At 53.9% G+C, this 17,561-nt stretch overlaps 1 protein-coding gene across 1 annotated transcript; it reads right to left on the minus strand.

Annotated features, from left to right (window-relative positions):
* Positions 1–5,823: 5,823 nt before the first annotated feature.
* On the minus strand, positions 5,824–17,360 carry UBL7 (ubiquitin like 7). The gene is made up of 11 exons (XM_065411976.1): positions 17,327–17,360; positions 14,269–14,513; positions 13,623–13,742; positions 12,943–13,025; positions 12,698–12,782; positions 11,926–11,983; positions 10,058–10,191; positions 9,093–9,142; positions 7,213–7,380; positions 6,814–6,936; positions 5,824–6,431 (listed from the first exon to the last, which is right to left on the minus strand). Exons 2-11 carry the CDS (start codon positions 14,450–14,452, stop codon positions 6,294–6,296), a joined length of 1,143 nt encoding a protein of 380 aa, XP_065268048.1. The 5' UTR covers positions 14,453–14,513; positions 17,327–17,360; the 3' UTR covers positions 5,824–6,293.
* Positions 17,361–17,561: the final 201 nt, after the last annotated feature.

Below are 17,561 nucleotides of genomic sequence, written 5' to 3' on the forward strand. Positions count from 1 at the left end.
GAGAACACAACAAAGCGCCTTTGCAGGTACACATGCACCAGTGGGGACATTACTTAACCTCCATGTAAGCAGCTCTCAGCAGCACTGCAGCCTGTCCGGCTCAGGTAGAGCCTCAATCACTGTACGACAGGGGTAGTCAATAGGCAGACTGTGGGCCAAATCCAGACCACCAGACACTTGAATGGACCCCAAAATCTTTATTTGCTTATTATCATTATTGTTGTTGTTTTATTATGTTCTCTGAAGTATGGACCTTGACCAAGAAATTTGGACCTTGGGGGAAAAAAATTGACTATCCCTGCTGTAGGACCTGGCCAAGATCAAGAAACTAGGGCTGGGAACCACCATCGCAGTCTACGTGGCATAGACAGAGGCTCAGCTAAATCCCCTTGCTTCCCCTGACTCCTGGCAGAACACCTGCATGGAGAACTCTCTGGGAGAGACCACTGCTGCCGGCCCACATCTGCCTTTGCCAGCTGACCCATCCAATTCCCCTGCAGGCGGAAGGGAGCAGGAGTCCTGACTAGTGCTCAAGGCATGTCATGATAAAGTGATCCACGTGTTTGCACTCAAGTCCTGATGCCAGTAGGGAAATGCAGAGCGGGGGGGGGGGGGGGGGGGAGGGGAACGGGGACAACGACTCCAAATGGCTCCAGTGTCTCAGCAGTGAAGCCAAACCCCTTCTATGGCAGGCTGCAGTAGAAGGGGAGGAACCAGGGCTCTCTCAGGAGACCATGGGGGGAAAACATCTCAGCCTCTTGCTAATAGGGGACCTTCCTGTTTTACATCAGAAATCCGGTCTATGGGGACTGAAACGTTGGATTTCAGATTCACTCCAATAAGCCACAAAAAGCAGAAGCATCATGGTTTCTGCATGCTGCCGGAAACACGACTTTTTCTTGTGACTGATCAGGAGAACACAGGAGTGGCCACTCTACATCAGACTGATGGTCCATCTAGCCCAGTATCTGGTCTTCTGACAATGGCCGGTGCCAAGTGCTTCAGAGGGATTGAACAGACCAGGCAATTTATCGAGTGATCCATCCCATTATCCAGTCCCTGTTTCTAGCAGTAAAAGGTTTAGGGACACCCAGAGCATGGGGTGTGATGGGTGGGGGGTGCTCTACTCAGCACTGGGATGGCATCTCCACTTGGCTGCTTTGGGAAATAGCTCGCAAGATCGATGCCTCTTCCTGCAGTTGCATCCTGTCCTTTTGCCTCTCTCTCTGTTTGCAGCCCCGTCTCACTCCAGTAGCCGCTGCAGCCCCTCTGTGACGTAGCCCTCCGGCCAGATCACTAAATGGTTCCCCTTCCAGGGTAGGCTTTCAAAGCCTCTTCTGTCCACGTGGCATCAGGCAGTCCTCATGGACCCTGACCCTGGCACTCCAACAGGGCCGGCTCCAGGCACCAGCGAAGGAAGCAGGTGCCTGGGGTGGTCAATAGAAAGGGGCGGCAGTCCGTCCCTTGTTGGGGCGGCACGTCTGGGTCTGCGGTGGCAATTCGGCGGTGGGTCCTTCAGTGTCTCGCTTCCTCTTCAGCAGCAGCTCAATCGCTCCGCTCAATTGGGCTTTTTTTTTTTTTTTTTTCTTTGCCGCTTGAGGCGGCAAAAAAGCTGGAGCCGGCCCTGCACTCCAACAGGGCCCAGGCAGTCTTCCTGTTCATGGCCCCCAAACAGTGCCACTCCGCAGTGGTTGGAGCTGGAACCCAGACCTGCCCTGTACTCCGGGTTCCACTCCAGGGCCCTCTAGTGAATAGTTAGGGTCTGCATCGCCATCACCTTACTGCTCTCACCCTGGCCAGACACCTTCCTACCAGGCTTCTTCTCCCTTACCCCAGGAGGACGACTGCAGGCTTCCTCCCTGCTGCTTGCCAGCCTCCTGGCTTTGCAGAAGCCCCACCTGTTCCCTCACAGGCGATCCTTCATCTAATTAGCTTCCTCCAGCTTCAATCTCCTCCCATTTGCAGCCTAACTGGCTGATTGGGCACACATGGCCTAAATCAGCTCTCTTGGGGCTATTGGGGGGGGGGAGTATGCACTATCACATGGGGTTGCATCCCTGCCCATCTTGGCTAAGAGCCATTGATGGACCTATTCTCCAGGAACTGATCTAATTCTTTTTTGAGCCCCGTTATACTTTTGGCCTTCCAAACGTCCCCTGGCAATGAGTTCTGCAGGTTGACTGTGCATTGTGTGAACAAGTACTTCCTTCTGTTTGTTTTAAAGCTGTCACCTATTAATTTCATAGGGTGATCCCTGATTCTTGTGTTATGTGAAGGGGTAAATAACACTTCCTTGTTCACCTTCTCCACACCAATCATGAGTCCATAGAGCTCTATCACATTCCCCCCATTAGTTGTCTCTTTTCCAAGCTGAACAGTCTCTATCTTTTTAATCTCTCCTCCTCTGGAAGCTGTTCCATCCCCTAATAATTTTTGATGCCCTTCTCTGTACTTTTTCTAATTCCAATCTCTCTTTTTTGAGATGGGGCAGCCAAAACTGCAGGCAGCATTCATGGTGTGGGCATCAAGATGAGGCTGGTTGCTCCTGCACTGCCTCTGGTGAGGTCCCAGCATCATGCAGGAAGCGGATGAGGCTGGGGTAGGGTGACTAGACAGCAAATGTGAAAAATCGGGACAGGGGATGGGGGGTAATAGGAGCCTATATAAGAAAAAGACCCCAAAATCAGGACTGTCCCTATAAAATCGGGACATCTGGTCACCCTAGGCTGGGGACAGGTGGAGGCATAAATTGATGGGGGCGGGTGGTGGAAGGAAGCTACTGTGACAGCGAAGCAAGGACATTCACATCTCCATTCTGCTCCATTTGCAATGTCACCTTCTCCAAATCCCCTTCTTGTCACCGAATGACGTGTCCTTGGCCGGGGAGGCCAGCCATGCCGTGGGATGTTCCTAACCAGCAAGGTGAAATGTGGTGGGGAGGGTGGATAATAGCCAGACAACATCGCAGAGTGGGTCTGGCAACCAGGAAATCGGCTGGGCCATGATCCAGGGCAGCTGCCCAAGAACAGGCACTCAGACCTGCCCTTCCAAGAAAGACAAAGTCAGTGACAGGCGGCCCCAGTATGCAGTGGTGAAGGAAAGGATATTCAGAGATAAAGATGGAAACAGCTGCTACCAACTGATAACACACTCGAGGGCCACTTCGCTCTCCCTACCCTCCCGCAGAGTGATGTTGATGGGGGCAGTCAGAAACTTAACCAGTCAGATTCACTTTGATGCCAAAAATGGGAAGTCCCTGGTGAAACATGCTTACAGCGAGAGACCCTGAGGTAGCCCCATACCACAGAGGTAACTGAAGAGCTGCTAGCACCAACTGAAATTGTATGATCAAATGAACACGTTTCAAAAATCCTATGAGCAAGCCAGCCCATGCTGGGGCAGGTAAGTCTACGAACATTTGACTAGCAAGTAACTCAGCCCATTGGAGATCATGTGCCAAACCTCAACATAGGAGGAAACGTAGGCAGCAATATATGTAAAAATATACTGTTCAGCCCCCTTTAACACAGATGTACACAACAGGAAGTAAAGCAGGTGACTGCATCATCCAGGAAGAGCAAGAAATTATAGGATCTTAGAGATTAGTACAATGGGAAGATCTGACTTGGGCACATGCACCTTTAATAAGAGCAGAAAAATTTCAACCCAAACTAGCATGAACAGGGAGCGAGCTAGCTGAAAAGTAGCTATGGTCAATGACTGAGGAGGGTCGGTAGACAGCAAATTACAGACACGCTTGTGATTTTTGCAGCCACTTGGATTCTGTGCAGCTCACGTGCAGCCACAACATTGTAGAGAAAGGAAGTTGGGGCCGAGTCCCTCTTGGTGACACTGGTGATACCATATCTGGAACAATCATATGCAGTTCTCAGGACCAAGATGATGTCAACAAACGAGAGGGAGTTCAGAGAAAATAAACACAAACCAGTAATGAGAAACTGACTTGGGAACATTGATCACTTGATGATTGCCTGTTCTGTTCATTTCCTCTGAAGCACCTGGCATTGGCCACTGTCAGAAGACAGGATACTGGGCTAGATGGACCTTTGGCCGTCCTTATATTCTACCATTCTCTCAAAACAAAATCAAGATACCCTCCATGGTGACTAAGGGAGGTAGGTCTCAGCAGGGGCCTAGGAGGCAGGAGACCTAGGAGGCAGGAGACCTGAGCTCTACCAGGGACTCCCCATGGGTACACATCAGTGAAGCCCATATGTTCAAGTGTCTACTTATTTTGGGGGACCACCTTGAGATACCTAGGGCCCGATTTTCAGGGTTCCAAAGCATCCACAATGGCCATTGACTTCACTTACTGTGAAATTCAATTAATTGACTATGAAAGTCGGCTCCAAACTGTCCTCCAGTTGGGCAACCAAAACCAGGGGCCACTCCTGAAAACACGGGCCTGGGCTTTTCTGTACCCAGAGTCTCTCCTATGAGAACAGGGATATTTTCCTCCCTGCAGGAGCGTGGTAAAAGCCTTTGAGGTCCTCTGATTACTGGCTTGTCTGAAGTGCACCTCCGATGTGATGTGCCTTTACTGCCACCCTGTGGTGGCTGTGTGCTACTGCACCACCTGCTGGGAATAATCCAATCACATTTTTGTGAATGTGATTGATGAAGTGGGCTTTAGCCCACGAAAGCTTCTGCTCAAATAAATTTGTTAGTCTCTAAAGTGCCACAAGTACTCCTGGTCTTCAAATTCCAAACTGGTTCCCCACAGCTGGTGGGGGCAGGTCTCAGCTGAAGAGGGAATCTCATGCTGTAGGGTACTGAGTCTCTCCTTAATACAAAGCAACAGAGAATCCTGTGGCACCTTTAAGACTAACAGGTTGATAGATTTCCATTCCATACGGCTAAATGCAGTGCCTTGCGTGGTGTCAAGTATCAGAGGGGTAGCCGTGTTAGTCTGGATCTGTAAAATCTGTTAGTCTTAAAGGTGCCACAGGACTCTCTGTTGCTTTTTACAGATCCAGACTAACACGGCTACCCCTCTGATACTTGACACCATGCAAGGCACTGCATTTAGCCGTATGGAATGGAAATCTATCAACCTCTTAAAGGTGCCACAGGACTCTCTGTTGCTTTTCACAGATCCAGACTAACACAGCTACCCCTCTGATACTCTCCTTAATACAGATGCCTGTACAACCCCTCCTGCTGACAAGGCCAAAAGCTCGTATTCACTTAACACAAAGGCCCACGTTTCCAGAAATAGCTGGTAATGCAGGGTGCTCAGCAGCTGTGGCATCTTTCTCTTTGCACTTGCACCCACTTGCATGTCCCTTGCATGTTTTGGTGGGGTGGAATATGGCAGCCACTATAATGACACCAGCACCAAGTTAAGAGCAGAAAACGAGGAGGAAGAGCATATCCCTGGAAAGCAAGAAGAGAACTTTCAGTGGGCAGAATGGAATTATTCCTCCTGGATTGTAGCCAGTTCCTGTCCTTCCCTGCTTTCGCCTACTTCCCAGGGATTATGTGAGGATCAATCAGTGATTGCAAAGGGCTTTGCAGATGAGAAGTGGGATGTAACTGCTACATGTTGTTATGAGGACCCCCCCCCCCCATTTTAATGCACACAAATGATCATCTTGGAACATTTCAGTCAAGAGACAGCACCTCTGACATCACCCAGGGACATTGGCTCAGCATGGACTCCAGGGGAAGAGCACCCCCAGCTGAATTATCGGCAGTACTTCCTCCAGCAGCCTAGCTTATTCTTGGAGGCCTCCCACCCAACAACCACTCAGGCTAGCTCTGAAATCTACCGGATCACAATTCCAATGACAGACAAGTGGAGAGGTTCAGCTTTATTAGACTCAAACACTGATGAACTAAAACTGACCGAGGCTTTCTAGGGTGGCAGGAATGGAAGTACAAGCAGGAGAGGGAGCTGGCAGATGCCTCGTGGGAGCAGCTGTGGCTTTGCAGCATCTCCTGGTTCAGGGGGCTGTTGCTCTTTTCCTGTGGCTGTACAGAAATCCAGTGGTCTTGCCTGTGGTGGCTATAGCCCAGGGGATTGCAGTAGGAAGAACCTCTCTGAGTTCTGAGTCAGAGTTCCCATCCCAGCGTAGTGCATCATCTCCTCTGCCATCAACTGCATCCCGACAAGGCAGGGGAGAGTCCCCTACACTGCCCAGGGCAAGAGAGACGCTCAGTTCTGTCCAAGTGTTTCAGGGCTGAGGTGGGGATCGGAGAGAGGAACTTCACAATCGTCCTAACGTAGCAGCATCTCTGAAACATGCCAGTCTGCCCTCGCTCCCAGGGAGTTAGGGCGCCCCGCCTGCAAATATCAGCTCCAGGGCAGCCTGAATGTCCCCTCCGGTGGCCTGGAGGGCTCGGAGGCTCAGGTCGTCGTCATGTATTCCCATGTCCCGCAGCTGCTGCAGCTGCGGCTGCCACTGGCTCTGTAAAGAGAGGAGAGACAGCTAAGGGGAATCACTCAGTACCCGAGAAACGACAGTTATTCCCGACCCTCCTCCACAGCCTCCAAAGCCGCAGCTTTTCCTTCCTGCATTTCTACACCTCTGTCATCTTGGGATGTAAGCACCTCCTGCTGGGAGCAACCCCACAGTCCTGCCCCATACCCTCCACCTCCAGTGCTTCTGCATCATTCCCTACAGCACCTCCTGCTGGGAGCTCCGGCCAGCCACTGAGCCACCTTTGGATACTGAGTGGCCTGCAACGCGGGACTTCAAGTGAAAGACTTTCCTGCCCTGCAATAGCTCCTGGAATCAGGGTGGAGAGGTGGGTCACAGAACCCTGAAATGACAAGACTGAGTTACTGACCTGCATGGAGGGCTGCCCAGATGCCTGCAGGGCATGCTGCAGGGCCTGGCTGAAGAGGTCGTTGGTGATGGGAGTTCCTGATTGGACACTGGAGGACATCGGAGAGGTGCCCGATGAGTGACCCTGGAAGACAGGAGACCATGCTAGTGGGATCCACACACAGCTGTAATGTTAACTGGCCCACACAGCGATCTTCAGGGCAATGCCTCCTCCACAAGGGTCTCCCCAAGCCCAAACATTCTCCCTCCCGGAGTCTGTACAGAGGAGACTCCTGCCATAATGGGCTAGCCCAGTGTCAGGTCCCAGGGCCGTTAGCTGGGACTGGCTCTCAGCAGTCAGTATCTCGCTGCAGTTTGTGATCTGAGAGAGGGGTTCCCTGATGCTGTGCTGTTACCCTACCTGGGTGCCAGGGGTAGGAGTGTGTGAGCTGCTCTCAGGCGTGCTAGCCAGGGCCAGCGCAGTTGCCAGTTCACTCTGTGTGATTGGCCGGGGTCCAGCAGCCCCAGTGTAGCCGAGTGATGCTGGGCGGGATCCAGAAGTGCTGCTGGAAGGCGTGGACCTTGTGCTCTGCCGGGACGGGAGAAAACCCATGAGTTAGCATCTATGTCACAAAGATACTCAAGGTGCGCTCAGGATTCCAAAGAAGTCACCATCACAGCCACCTTTAGAACTAACATTGCACAGCTCGGCCTGCCAACTCCCCTGCCTTTCAACGTTAACCTTCAGAGTCACCAGCTAAGAACCCCCAGTATTAACCACAGCTGTTATAGAGACACTGGAAGCCCTGAAAAGATGCAGCAATGGACGATCATACTGCAGCGGTGTCAGTAACTTCAAACAAACAATGTGACAGAGACCCAGAGTTCAGAGGTGGCTGGGGCCACCGCCAGTCTGGGCCATCTAGTGATCATGGCTCAGTGCTGGGAAACTGAAGGGAGACAAAGAGAAAACACAGGGTTGGGGGTCAGGGGAGTTGGCTTTGATCTGACACTTGCAGTTACAGGATGTATTATACGGAGGGAATGATTGACTAGCCATTATCAGTGGTTCTGTAAACGGACCATGGGTTGGGACATCGCCTCAGCTTAATGATCCCTGTCAAGCAGGATGTCCCTCCCCACCCATTGCTGAATAATCAAACAATCATCCCCACCAAGACCTTGTTCCTCTGCAAAGAAACCTGCAGTGCTGCCCTGAAGAAGAAGTACTTGCATCACCCACTCTTCACATCCAGGCAAGGTGCTGCACAGCTCCTATGGTATTTGGTGCTGGCATTCAGGGAAGCACCATTCCCTGAGCTGGACCTACTTATTTCTTACTACGCGAGCCTAACTAAGTACTGTTGTGGCTCCTCTCGCTGTAGTATCTGAGCATCTCACAATCATTAATATCTTGAGTGTCACAATAGTCCAGGGAGTTAAGACAGAATTTTTATCCCTAGATCATGGGTGGGCAAACTTTTTGGCCCGAGGGCCACATTGGGGTTGCAAAACTGTATGGAGGGCCGGGTAGGGAAGGCTGTGCCTCCCCAAACAGCCTGGCCCCCGCCCCCTATCCGACCCCTCCCACTTCCCACCCTGACTGCCCCCCTCAGAACCCCTGACCCATCCAACCCCCCTGCTCCTTGTCCCCTAACTGCCCCGACCCCATCCATACCCCCGCCCCCTGACAGGGCCCCCAGGACTCCCATGCTTATCTAACCCCCCTCCCCATCTGTCCCCTGACCGCCCCCCCCAGAACCTCCGCCCCATCCAACCGCCCCCTGCTCCCCATCCCCCGGGACCCCCTGCCCCTTATCCAACCCCACGGCCCCCTTACCATGCCGCTCAGAGCAGCATGTCTGGCAGCTGTGCCACCCGGCCGGAGCCAGGCACGCTGCTGTGCTGCCCTGCAGGAAAGCGCAGCCCCGCCACCCAGAGTGCTGCTCGCGTGGCTGCGGGGGAGGGGAGACAGCAGGGGAGGGGCCGGGGGCGAGCCTCCCCGGCTGGGAGCTCAAGGGCCAGGCAGGACAGTCCCGCGGGCCGTACTTTGCCCACCTCTGCCCTAGATAATACAGATGGGGAAACTGAGGCATTGGGAGAAGAAGCGACTTGCTCAAGGTCACACAGGAGGCTGCGGCAGAGCCAAGGGCTGAACCTGGGTCTCTCAAACCCTAATCCAGTGCTTTGACTGCAAGACCACCCTGCCCAGGGTGCAGCTCCAGATTCTCTGATTTTACTGTGCCTCTAAATGCAACCATCCCCCAAACCCAGACCCCTCACCTGCTCCACTAACATTACCTGATGAAAATCATCTTCGTCGTCAGAGAGACCTTCAAACAAAAAGCCACCTGCCCCAGAGAAGAGAACACATTCAAGTGGAGAAAAGCTCTCAAACCACAGACAACACAAAATCTCAGCTCCCACTTACCCTCCCTGCAGAGACTGTTAGATCTCCCATGCCTTCAGAGAGGTCAAACCAGCTGATAGACAACACTCAGCCTCCCAGGGAAAGACACTTCATGGACTGCGTTTTATAAGGGTTGCCCACTCACCATTAAAATGCAGTCACCTCTGGGGTGGAATGCAGTGACATTAATGTGCCTACAGCACTAGATGGGGAAGTGAAAAATAACTTCTCCTAGTGAAAGTACAGAGGAAATTTAGGGAGGCAGCATAGTTACCCAAATTAGAATACAGCCAGGACAATGGAGCTAACACCTCTTCTCACACAAACCAACTATGGGATCTTTAATATTCACAAGTGTTTTATGTCTCATTGGAAAAGGCACAGCCTTCAGCAGCACAGGGCCAGGACCGCTATGTGGGACACTGGTTTAGTTCTGATTCAGAGGAAAGAGTGCCACCTATGAATCACCAGCATCCTAGGTTTTCCTTGGAGGATTCCCACCCAAGTGGTGAAGAGGGTCAGATCCTAAGTGGGATGGAGAAGATCTACAGCAGCTGAAGGGTTCATAGTTGCAGGCCTAACACACCCAGCAACTTCTTTATTGCACTCTAATTGGATGATTCAGTGAGTTCTACTTAACGCTGCATATGTCAGAGGAGAAGGAAAATCCCTCTCTCTCTGCCCTAAAGATTACGTCCCAGAACAGATGCACGTTACCAACTCAATGAACCAGGCCTCCTGCTCCACCTGCCCCTGGAAGGCTCAGGGTCAGTTACTGCCTGGATTAGTCTGTAGATCCTGCAGTTCATCTACCCATGTGCACACACAGCTGGATGCTTCACACAGGCAAACTGACCAGGCATGTCCCTGTAGGAGCTGGAGGGCATGCTGCGTGAGGAGGTCTCCGGAGTTGGGAGGGGCGTGCTGCCCGCCACTGAGTGCAGAACCAGGATGATGGCGTTCACCAGAGCAGGGTGAGCTGGGATTAGCCTGGGCAGAGACAAAACAAGAAACCTGGAGGTGGCACCAGAGGAACGGAAGGGAGGCCGCCACAGCGCCCAGAGCAGCAATTTCAGGCTTCCCAGTGGGCTATGCTTCACCACCATCTCCGATCCCGGCTCTGGCAGCCAGATGATGTAACCCCTCCAGCCTACCTGGTCTAGTAATAATCCTGCCACCAGCCCAGGAGTCATGCTCCACATTTTTTTTTTATTATTTGTTTTGTTTGTTTAAGTGGATTTGGTGCTTGTGAAAGATGGCAGGTTTGACATCCCCAAAGGCTGGAGTCCTCTCTTCATCCACTGAACATGTACTGCATGGGCCACAGTAGTGCCAGCTCCTCTGGCTGATGTATCTCATGATACAGAAGGATGATCTCTAGGTGAAGGAAGCTCCCTCCCCTTGACCCACTGATTCCTACGCACTCTGCTGAGTTGGCCAACAAGAGGGGCCAGTTAGATCCCATTTTGGCAATGAGTTTCTGATTAGGATCGCCAACCCTCCCAGACTGGGCAGGAGTCTACTGGTATCAGCATCAATCTCCTAGTGACTATTGAAAGCAATCCGGGAGATTTTAATAGGCCGCTAAAAGTCCAATTGGCGGTGCAGCAGGGCTAAGGCAGGCTTCCTACTTGCCCTGGCTTCGTGTGGCTCCCGGAAGCAGGCAGCATGTCTGGCTCCTAGGTGCAGCGGCGGCCAGTGGGTCTCTGCGTGCTGCCCCCACCCCGAGCTCCAACTCCGCAGCTCCCACGGGCTGGGAACCACAGCCAATGGGAGCTGCGGGAGTGGTGCATGCAGGCAGGGGCAGCGCAGGGAGCCACCTGGCTGCCCCTGAGCCTAGGAGCAGAAGGGACATGCCAGTCGCGTCCGGGAGGCACCCGAGGTAAGCGCCATCCAGCCAGAACCAGCACCCCTCACCTACCCCAGCCCTCTCCCACACCCAAAGTCCCTTCCAGAGCCCACACCCCAACCCCCTACCAAGCCCATAGCTCCCTCCTGCACTCCAAACCCCTCGGCCCCAGCCCAGAGCCCCCTCCTGCACCCCAAACTCCTCATTCCCAGCCCCACCTCACAGCCTGTATCCCCCAGCCGGAACCCTCAGAGCCTGTACCCCTCCCGCACCCCAACCCGCTGCCCCAGAGAAAGTGAGTGAGGGTGGGGGAAAGCGAGCGATGGAGGGAGGGGGGATGGAGTGAGCAGGGGCAGGTCCTTGGAGAAAGGGCAAGGAAGGGGCATGGTCTCGAGGAAGGGGCGGGGGAAGGGTGTTTGGTTTTGTGCGATTAGAAAGTTGGCAACCCTATTTCGGATGCAGGCTGCCCACTGGGACCAAAAACGAGATTCCCCACCTCAGCTCGCACAGGGCTCTGAGCAACAATCAGATGGTAGCAATTTTCAGCCACAACCAACCAAGCCTGGATTTGAACTCAGGAAGCAGAGGTAAAAGATCCTGCACTGAAGTACAAATCTCTTGAGCCATCCCGCCCCCTAAAGTGCAGCATGGGCAGCTCACTGACAAACACCAGAGAGAGGGGTTGGAAGCAGGAAGAAGGGAAGGGAAAGCCTTCGACCCTGCCTATGCCAATGGAATGGCATGTCCACACCGGAAGTTGAGAACTGGAGTAACCCTCTCCTCCCACTTAAAGAAAAATAGACTGTGCAATTGTACAAACAGGCATTGCGTAGCTACGTGATGGCTTGGACACAGGATGGCCATTCAAAACTTACGTGTCCAGCATGTTTGGGTCAGCAAAGACCGAGAAAAGATCTTTGTCCTGCAAGACACCTGTAAGAGACCAGGAAATGTATTGAATCAGGGACAGGAAACAAAAGGGGCATCTGTCAAATGTGACCCAAAACACAAGCAAAAGTCACTCAGTTCCTGGAACAGCTTTACTCCTGGGGCAGTGGAGCAATGTGTACTCCAGATGGTATCTCTCCACTATTATTCTCTTGTAAGGCTTCCACCTCTTCCCTACAAGGCTCTGCATCATGACCATCAGCTCCCAAGCACAAGGACCATGTTTTGAGTCAACAATGGTTGCTGCTGAGCATCATACAATACTTCCGCTCTTCAGAGCTATCTGCTCTTGTTGGCTCAGGGCCGTAAGAAGCAATAACCCAAAATCCTACTGGAATCTGCACATGGCCATGCAGAGATGCTGCTAGCTCACTAGGCCAGGCAAGCCTGGATTAGATTTAATTAATCCTTTGTGGCACTTGGAAGGGGCAGGTGCAAAGTAGAGGCATTCATTATGCACCTCCCTCCCTCCAGCTTCCTTATGGGCCAGTCCAACAACAGATAGCACAATAGTAAAATCTGACTCCTGGACAGATTCAGACCTCTCTGTCTCAAAGGTGGAGAGTCTCTGCAGACACTGCCTTTTCCTGCTCTTCCTGGAGCCTGACGCTCCCTCCCCCAACGTGAGGAATTAATAGGTTCCATGGACCATGTCTATTTACTATGTCCTTTACACTGTCTGGCCACATCTGAACTCACCCAGAGCAACAGGGTCGCTGCTGAGACCAGGGGTAGCTACAATGATCTGATCCAGTGATTCCTTGTTCCCCAGCATCTTGAAGACCTACCAAAGAAATCAAAACAGATCAGCAATGCCACATGAGGCCAGTCTAAAACTGGGGTAGCCCAATTCAACTGCTGTTGGGGCTCTCCATCCCTCTCCTTTGTTCAGTCACACATGGTGGATGACACACACTTAGGGGTGAAGAATAAGCCACACTCACTGCGTCTCTGTATGCAGGACTGCTATGCAGGGCGGTGTGCAGGACCCGGAACTCTCGCACTGCAGCCACTTTATCCACAGGCTCTGGGGGAGACATTCAGAAAGGGATGGGAAGAAGAATCAAGAGCTTTTATTGGTCAGTTGCATTCTGCCTGCCCTTTATGTCATCCATTTCCTCATAGCCAAGAAAGCCAAACCCAGTCTGACAGAACAGTGTATGTGCGGGGGAAGAATCTAAAGACCTTTGCTCTAGCACTCCCAACTCTGCAATCCCAGTGCCACTGCTTTAATTTACCTGCTCTGATGCTGACCACAGAACACTTCAAAGGCAGAATAAAGATGGATCAAAATGAGTGGGGATCTGATTTTGGTCCTCAACAGAACCAGTCTAATTGACTGGAATTCAGCTAGGAGGTTCTTTCTCCATGTATCATGGGGCTCTTTCCACAGTTCCCATGTCAGCGTGATACAGACAGAGAGCTCCCCTTCCTTTGAGATTGGCGGTTTCAGAGAAAACACCAGATCAATCCCAAGGAATTCACCTCCTTCCAGTATACCTCTGTCCCTGAAAATGACAGGCAAGCAGGCGTATGTGTCCCCATCTCAACCACAAGAGTTAAGCACCACACATACACACGTTTAAGAGTTCCAGAGGGTCATCCCAGGCATCCTCTCTCTCACCTGGTTTCTGATCCGGCTCGGGCCACGACTTCCGCAGGACATGAACAGTTGAGCCTGACTGGATGCCATAAAAATCAAGTGTTTGGTCATCCTTCAGCTTGCGGCCACAGTAGATCAGATCTGAAAGAGAGAAAGCACAGCTCTATAACACAGGGTGTTCCTGTAGGAAGCCCTATTGCTTGGCCTTTATGGGATAAGTACATTTCCAGGCATGCTATCAGCCTGCCACATGATGTACCAATTGAAGTGGCAACTCCTAAATATTCAGCCACATAAACACTTGCACATTTAAATTCAAGGGGACCTTGAAGCTTAGGACACAAGCCTGGCTGTGCATCCTCTCACAGAACTACACGGTTTAAAAGAATTACCCCAACCCCACAGAGTTCTACTGCTGTCAGACACAAAGTATATATCATAGCAGAGATAGGTGTCTACTAGCCTGCCTTGTTAGAAGGATTTGTTAAAAGCAAACCTGGAAAATAGGGATGGCTAATGTCTCCATAATAACTAACATTATACACAGCAACACTGGAAGCAAAGAAACTATACCCAACTGAAACTGCTGTATGTAATTACTCAGTTGAAATTTGGCATGATCCCAGGCCTGACTAGGCCCAACCTTGCAGTAAAAGCAGCAACTCACCAATGAGTTCTGGGTCTGGGACTGACTCCTGCAGCTTTCCAGTGATAAGCTGCTTCAAGTAGGAGATGCTGCACCCACCCAAAGGACACTCTCCCAGCTCGGTCTCTGGTAGCCGCAGGATGGATTTGGGGGCCAACGGCTGATCTGCCAGCTTCACCGCAATATGCCACTCTGACAAAGACATTGTAACTGTGTCACCGAGAGGAACTGAGCCTCAGAAACCCAGTTCTGAACTCCAGGAGAGGCTGTGAATGGAACGAAACAAACCAACATGAGACGGAATGGATCTACACTAGGCTATACCCTGTCCCCAGCTCTGGGTGGGGATATCCCTGCCCTAGTCCCCAACACTGAGGGGGCGGGGGGGACTATGTCCTTGTCCCAAACCCTGATAGAGCAGGGAGGGGCTCCCCTACCAGGCCTTACCACAGAGCCCAGCTCGGCGAGTGGACAGGTTCTAGGCAGTACCGGGTTTACATTGGCACCAGTGGTGCCATGGGGCCGGGCCCACAATCAGAAGGGGCCCTGGCCGGCCCGATCCCCCGGCTGGCTGAGCTGGCCAGGAAAGCTGACCCCACCCCGCCTCTTCCCCAAAGCCCCCACCCCTGTTCCGCCTCTTTCCCATGGCCCCCGCCCCCGACCTATTCCCACCCCTGCTCTGCCCCAGCCCTGCTCCCACTCCACCCCTTCCCCCACAAGCCCCCTCCCCTGAGCTACACGTCCCGGGGGACTTGTGTAGGGGTCGGGCCCACCCTACAATCACCGGGCGGCAGGAAGTGGAGTGACCCGGCCCCAACCTGCTCCACTCTGCCGGTGAGTGCTGGGGGTCCAGCCTGGGAAGGAGATGGAGCAGTGGGGAATGGGCATGGGATGGGGAAGAGAAGCGGGGGCTGGGGGAAACAGGCAGTGGGGGAAGGAAGGGGATGGGATGGGATGAGAAGGAGGGGATGGGGGAAGCGGGGGCAGGGGAAAGAGGCAGTGGGGATGGGGGAAGAGAAGGGGATGGGGGAAGTGGGGGCAGGGAGGAAGAAAGGGGGTGGGATGGGGAGGAGAAGGAGGGGATGGGGGAAGGGGCATGGGATGAGGAAGAGAAGGGGGCAGGAGAAGCAGGGGTGGGGGTAAGTGTGGACTGGGGGAAAGAGGCAGTGGGGATGAAGGGGGTGGGGTAGGGAGGGGATGGAGTGGTGGGGAAGGGGCATGGGATGGGGAGAAGAGAAGGGGATGGGGGAAGCGGGGACAGGGGGAAAGGGGCAGTGGGGAGATGGAGCGGTGGGGAAGGGGTATGGGATGGGGAAGAGAAGGGGGCAGGGGGAGATGGGGCAGTGGGGAAGGCGCATGGGATGGGGGAGAGAAGGGGATGGGGGGGAAGCGGTGGCTGGGGGAAACAGGCAATGGGGATGAAGGGGGTGGGATGGGAAGGGGCATGGGATGGGGAAGAGAAGGGGATGGGGGAAGCGAGGGCAAGGGGGAAAGAAGGAGGTGGGAGGGGGAAGAGATGGAACGGTGGGGGAGGGGCATGGGATGGGGAAGAGAAGGGGATGAGGGAAGCAGGGACAGGGGGGAAGCTGGAGCCCAGCATGCGGCATCCCCTTGGCAGAAGCTGGGGCTCCCCTGTTAAGCCGGCCCATCAAACCCTCACCCTGACAAGCCCCACCTCCCCTGCATCTGTACCACCCCGTTGAGCCCCCAAGACACCCTCCCCACTGAGCCCCAACCACCTGCACCCCCACCCAAATGAACCCCACCTCCCCTGCACCTAGACCCCCCCTGCTGAGCCCCAAACACCTTCATCTGGATCCCCTGAAGAGTCCCATTTCCCCTGCACCTGGAACTCCCCAATGAGCTTCTGTGCATCCAGATCTCCCACTGAGCCACCCGCACCCAGATTGCCCCACAGAGAACTCTCTTATCCCCACCTGGATCTCCCCACACTATGTCCCCCTGCACTTGGATCCTGCTGCCGGGCTGAGCCTGCTCACCCACACCTGATGAGCCTGGCACAGGGAGGCAGGGCCCCAGGGTATTTCTGGGGCAGGCCTGGCCCTTGCACTGTCAGGATTGGGTGCAGGCTCGCTGCCGAGTCCTTGTCACGGGGTGGGGTTGGGGGAGGCTGCAGGGTAATCTCCCACCTCCATGCAACCAGTGGCCAGTGCTCCCCACTGCCATGTTGCAGCCTCCACATTTATTTATTGACAAATAAAAACTTGCAGAATTTTAAAATATTGTTCACAGAATTTTTAATTTTTTGGTGCAGAATCCCCTCAGGACTATGGGGTACTATGCAGCTGTGATGGTGGGAATGTGAGGAGGGTGGTGGGACATGGGGAGGTCCATGGGCGGGGGGCGCTGGGCAAGAGGTGTGGTGTTCAGGGTGTTGTGCAGTTGTGGTGGAAGGCCCGTGGGGGAGGTCTCGGGGAGGGGTGGGGGCTGGACATAGAGGTCTATGGTGGTGGTCTCTGGGTGAGGGGGCGCTGGGCATAAGGGTGGGGCACTGGGCAGAGGGGTGCTGTGGTGCGGGCCCGGCCTCAAGGGGAACAGGCATGCTGGTAGCACAGGGCTGGGCAGTCCAGTTTGTGTCTGGCAGCTGCAGGTTTGTAAACAGTGCCCTCCTGCTGGGCGCTGTGCCTCATTGCCCCCAGCCCGCCCTTCACTCTGGAGACTGACCATCCTGCCCCCCTGCACCTTGCCCCATGGGGGCCCACAAATAGGTTTGGCACCGGGCCCACAAAAAGTTAATCCGGCCCTGGTTCTAGGCCCCCAGCCCGGGTTAGGGGTGGGGTCTATGTTAAGCCTTGCCCTGGTGTCCAGATCCGAGTGCCGGGGTCGCTATCAGACCCCAAACCCAGCCCACAATCCTAGCGGGAGACGGAGCCACACCAGGCCGAACCCTAGTGCCCAGCCCAGTGGAGAGGGGGCCCTAGGGTAGGCCACAGCCCCTGTGGGGATGGATCGATACTGATCCAACCCTGCCCCGAGGCGGGAGTCGAGGCCAGGCCAGCCCCCGCAGGGGCCGCGGCGAACAGCTCTAAAACCCCCATCTGATGTTGTTTACACTCACCTGAGCACCATCACCGGAAACAGGAAGTGCCGGCGGCTTCACATGCCGCATGCTGGGAATTGTGGTTTACGAGGCGAGACCAGACCGGGCTTAGCTCCCCGAGCGCCTACAGCTCCCAGCATGCTGTTCGGCCTCCCTGCCGCAAGGCCTGCTGGGAACAAGACTGGTTTGGTCAGCGACGTTCTGATAGGTAGATGGGAAGGTGGTAAGGGGCGGATTATCATCGCGGCAACCA

Source organism: Emys orbicularis, chromosome 10, assembly GCF_028017835.1.
Source record: "Emys orbicularis isolate rEmyOrb1 chromosome 10, rEmyOrb1.hap1, whole genome shotgun sequence".
Taxonomy (NCBI): Eukaryota; Metazoa; Chordata; order Testudines; family Emydidae; genus Emys; species Emys orbicularis.

Excerpts from the sequence above, each read along its gene's own strand:
- UBL7 (XM_065411976.1), bottom strand. The coding sequence starts at position 14,452 with ATGTCTTTGTCAGAGTGGCATATTGCGGTGAAGCTGGCAGATCAGCCG. Across the intron at positions 13,026-13,622 it reads CGAGCCGGATCAGAAACCAG|AGCCTGTGGATAAAGTGGCT; the intron begins GTGAGAGAGAGG and ends TGTCTCCCCCAG. Across the intron at positions 12,783-12,942 it reads GTCCTGCATACAGAGACGCA|GTCTTCAAGATGCTGGGGAA; the intron begins GTGAGTGTGGCT and ends TTTCTTTGGTAG.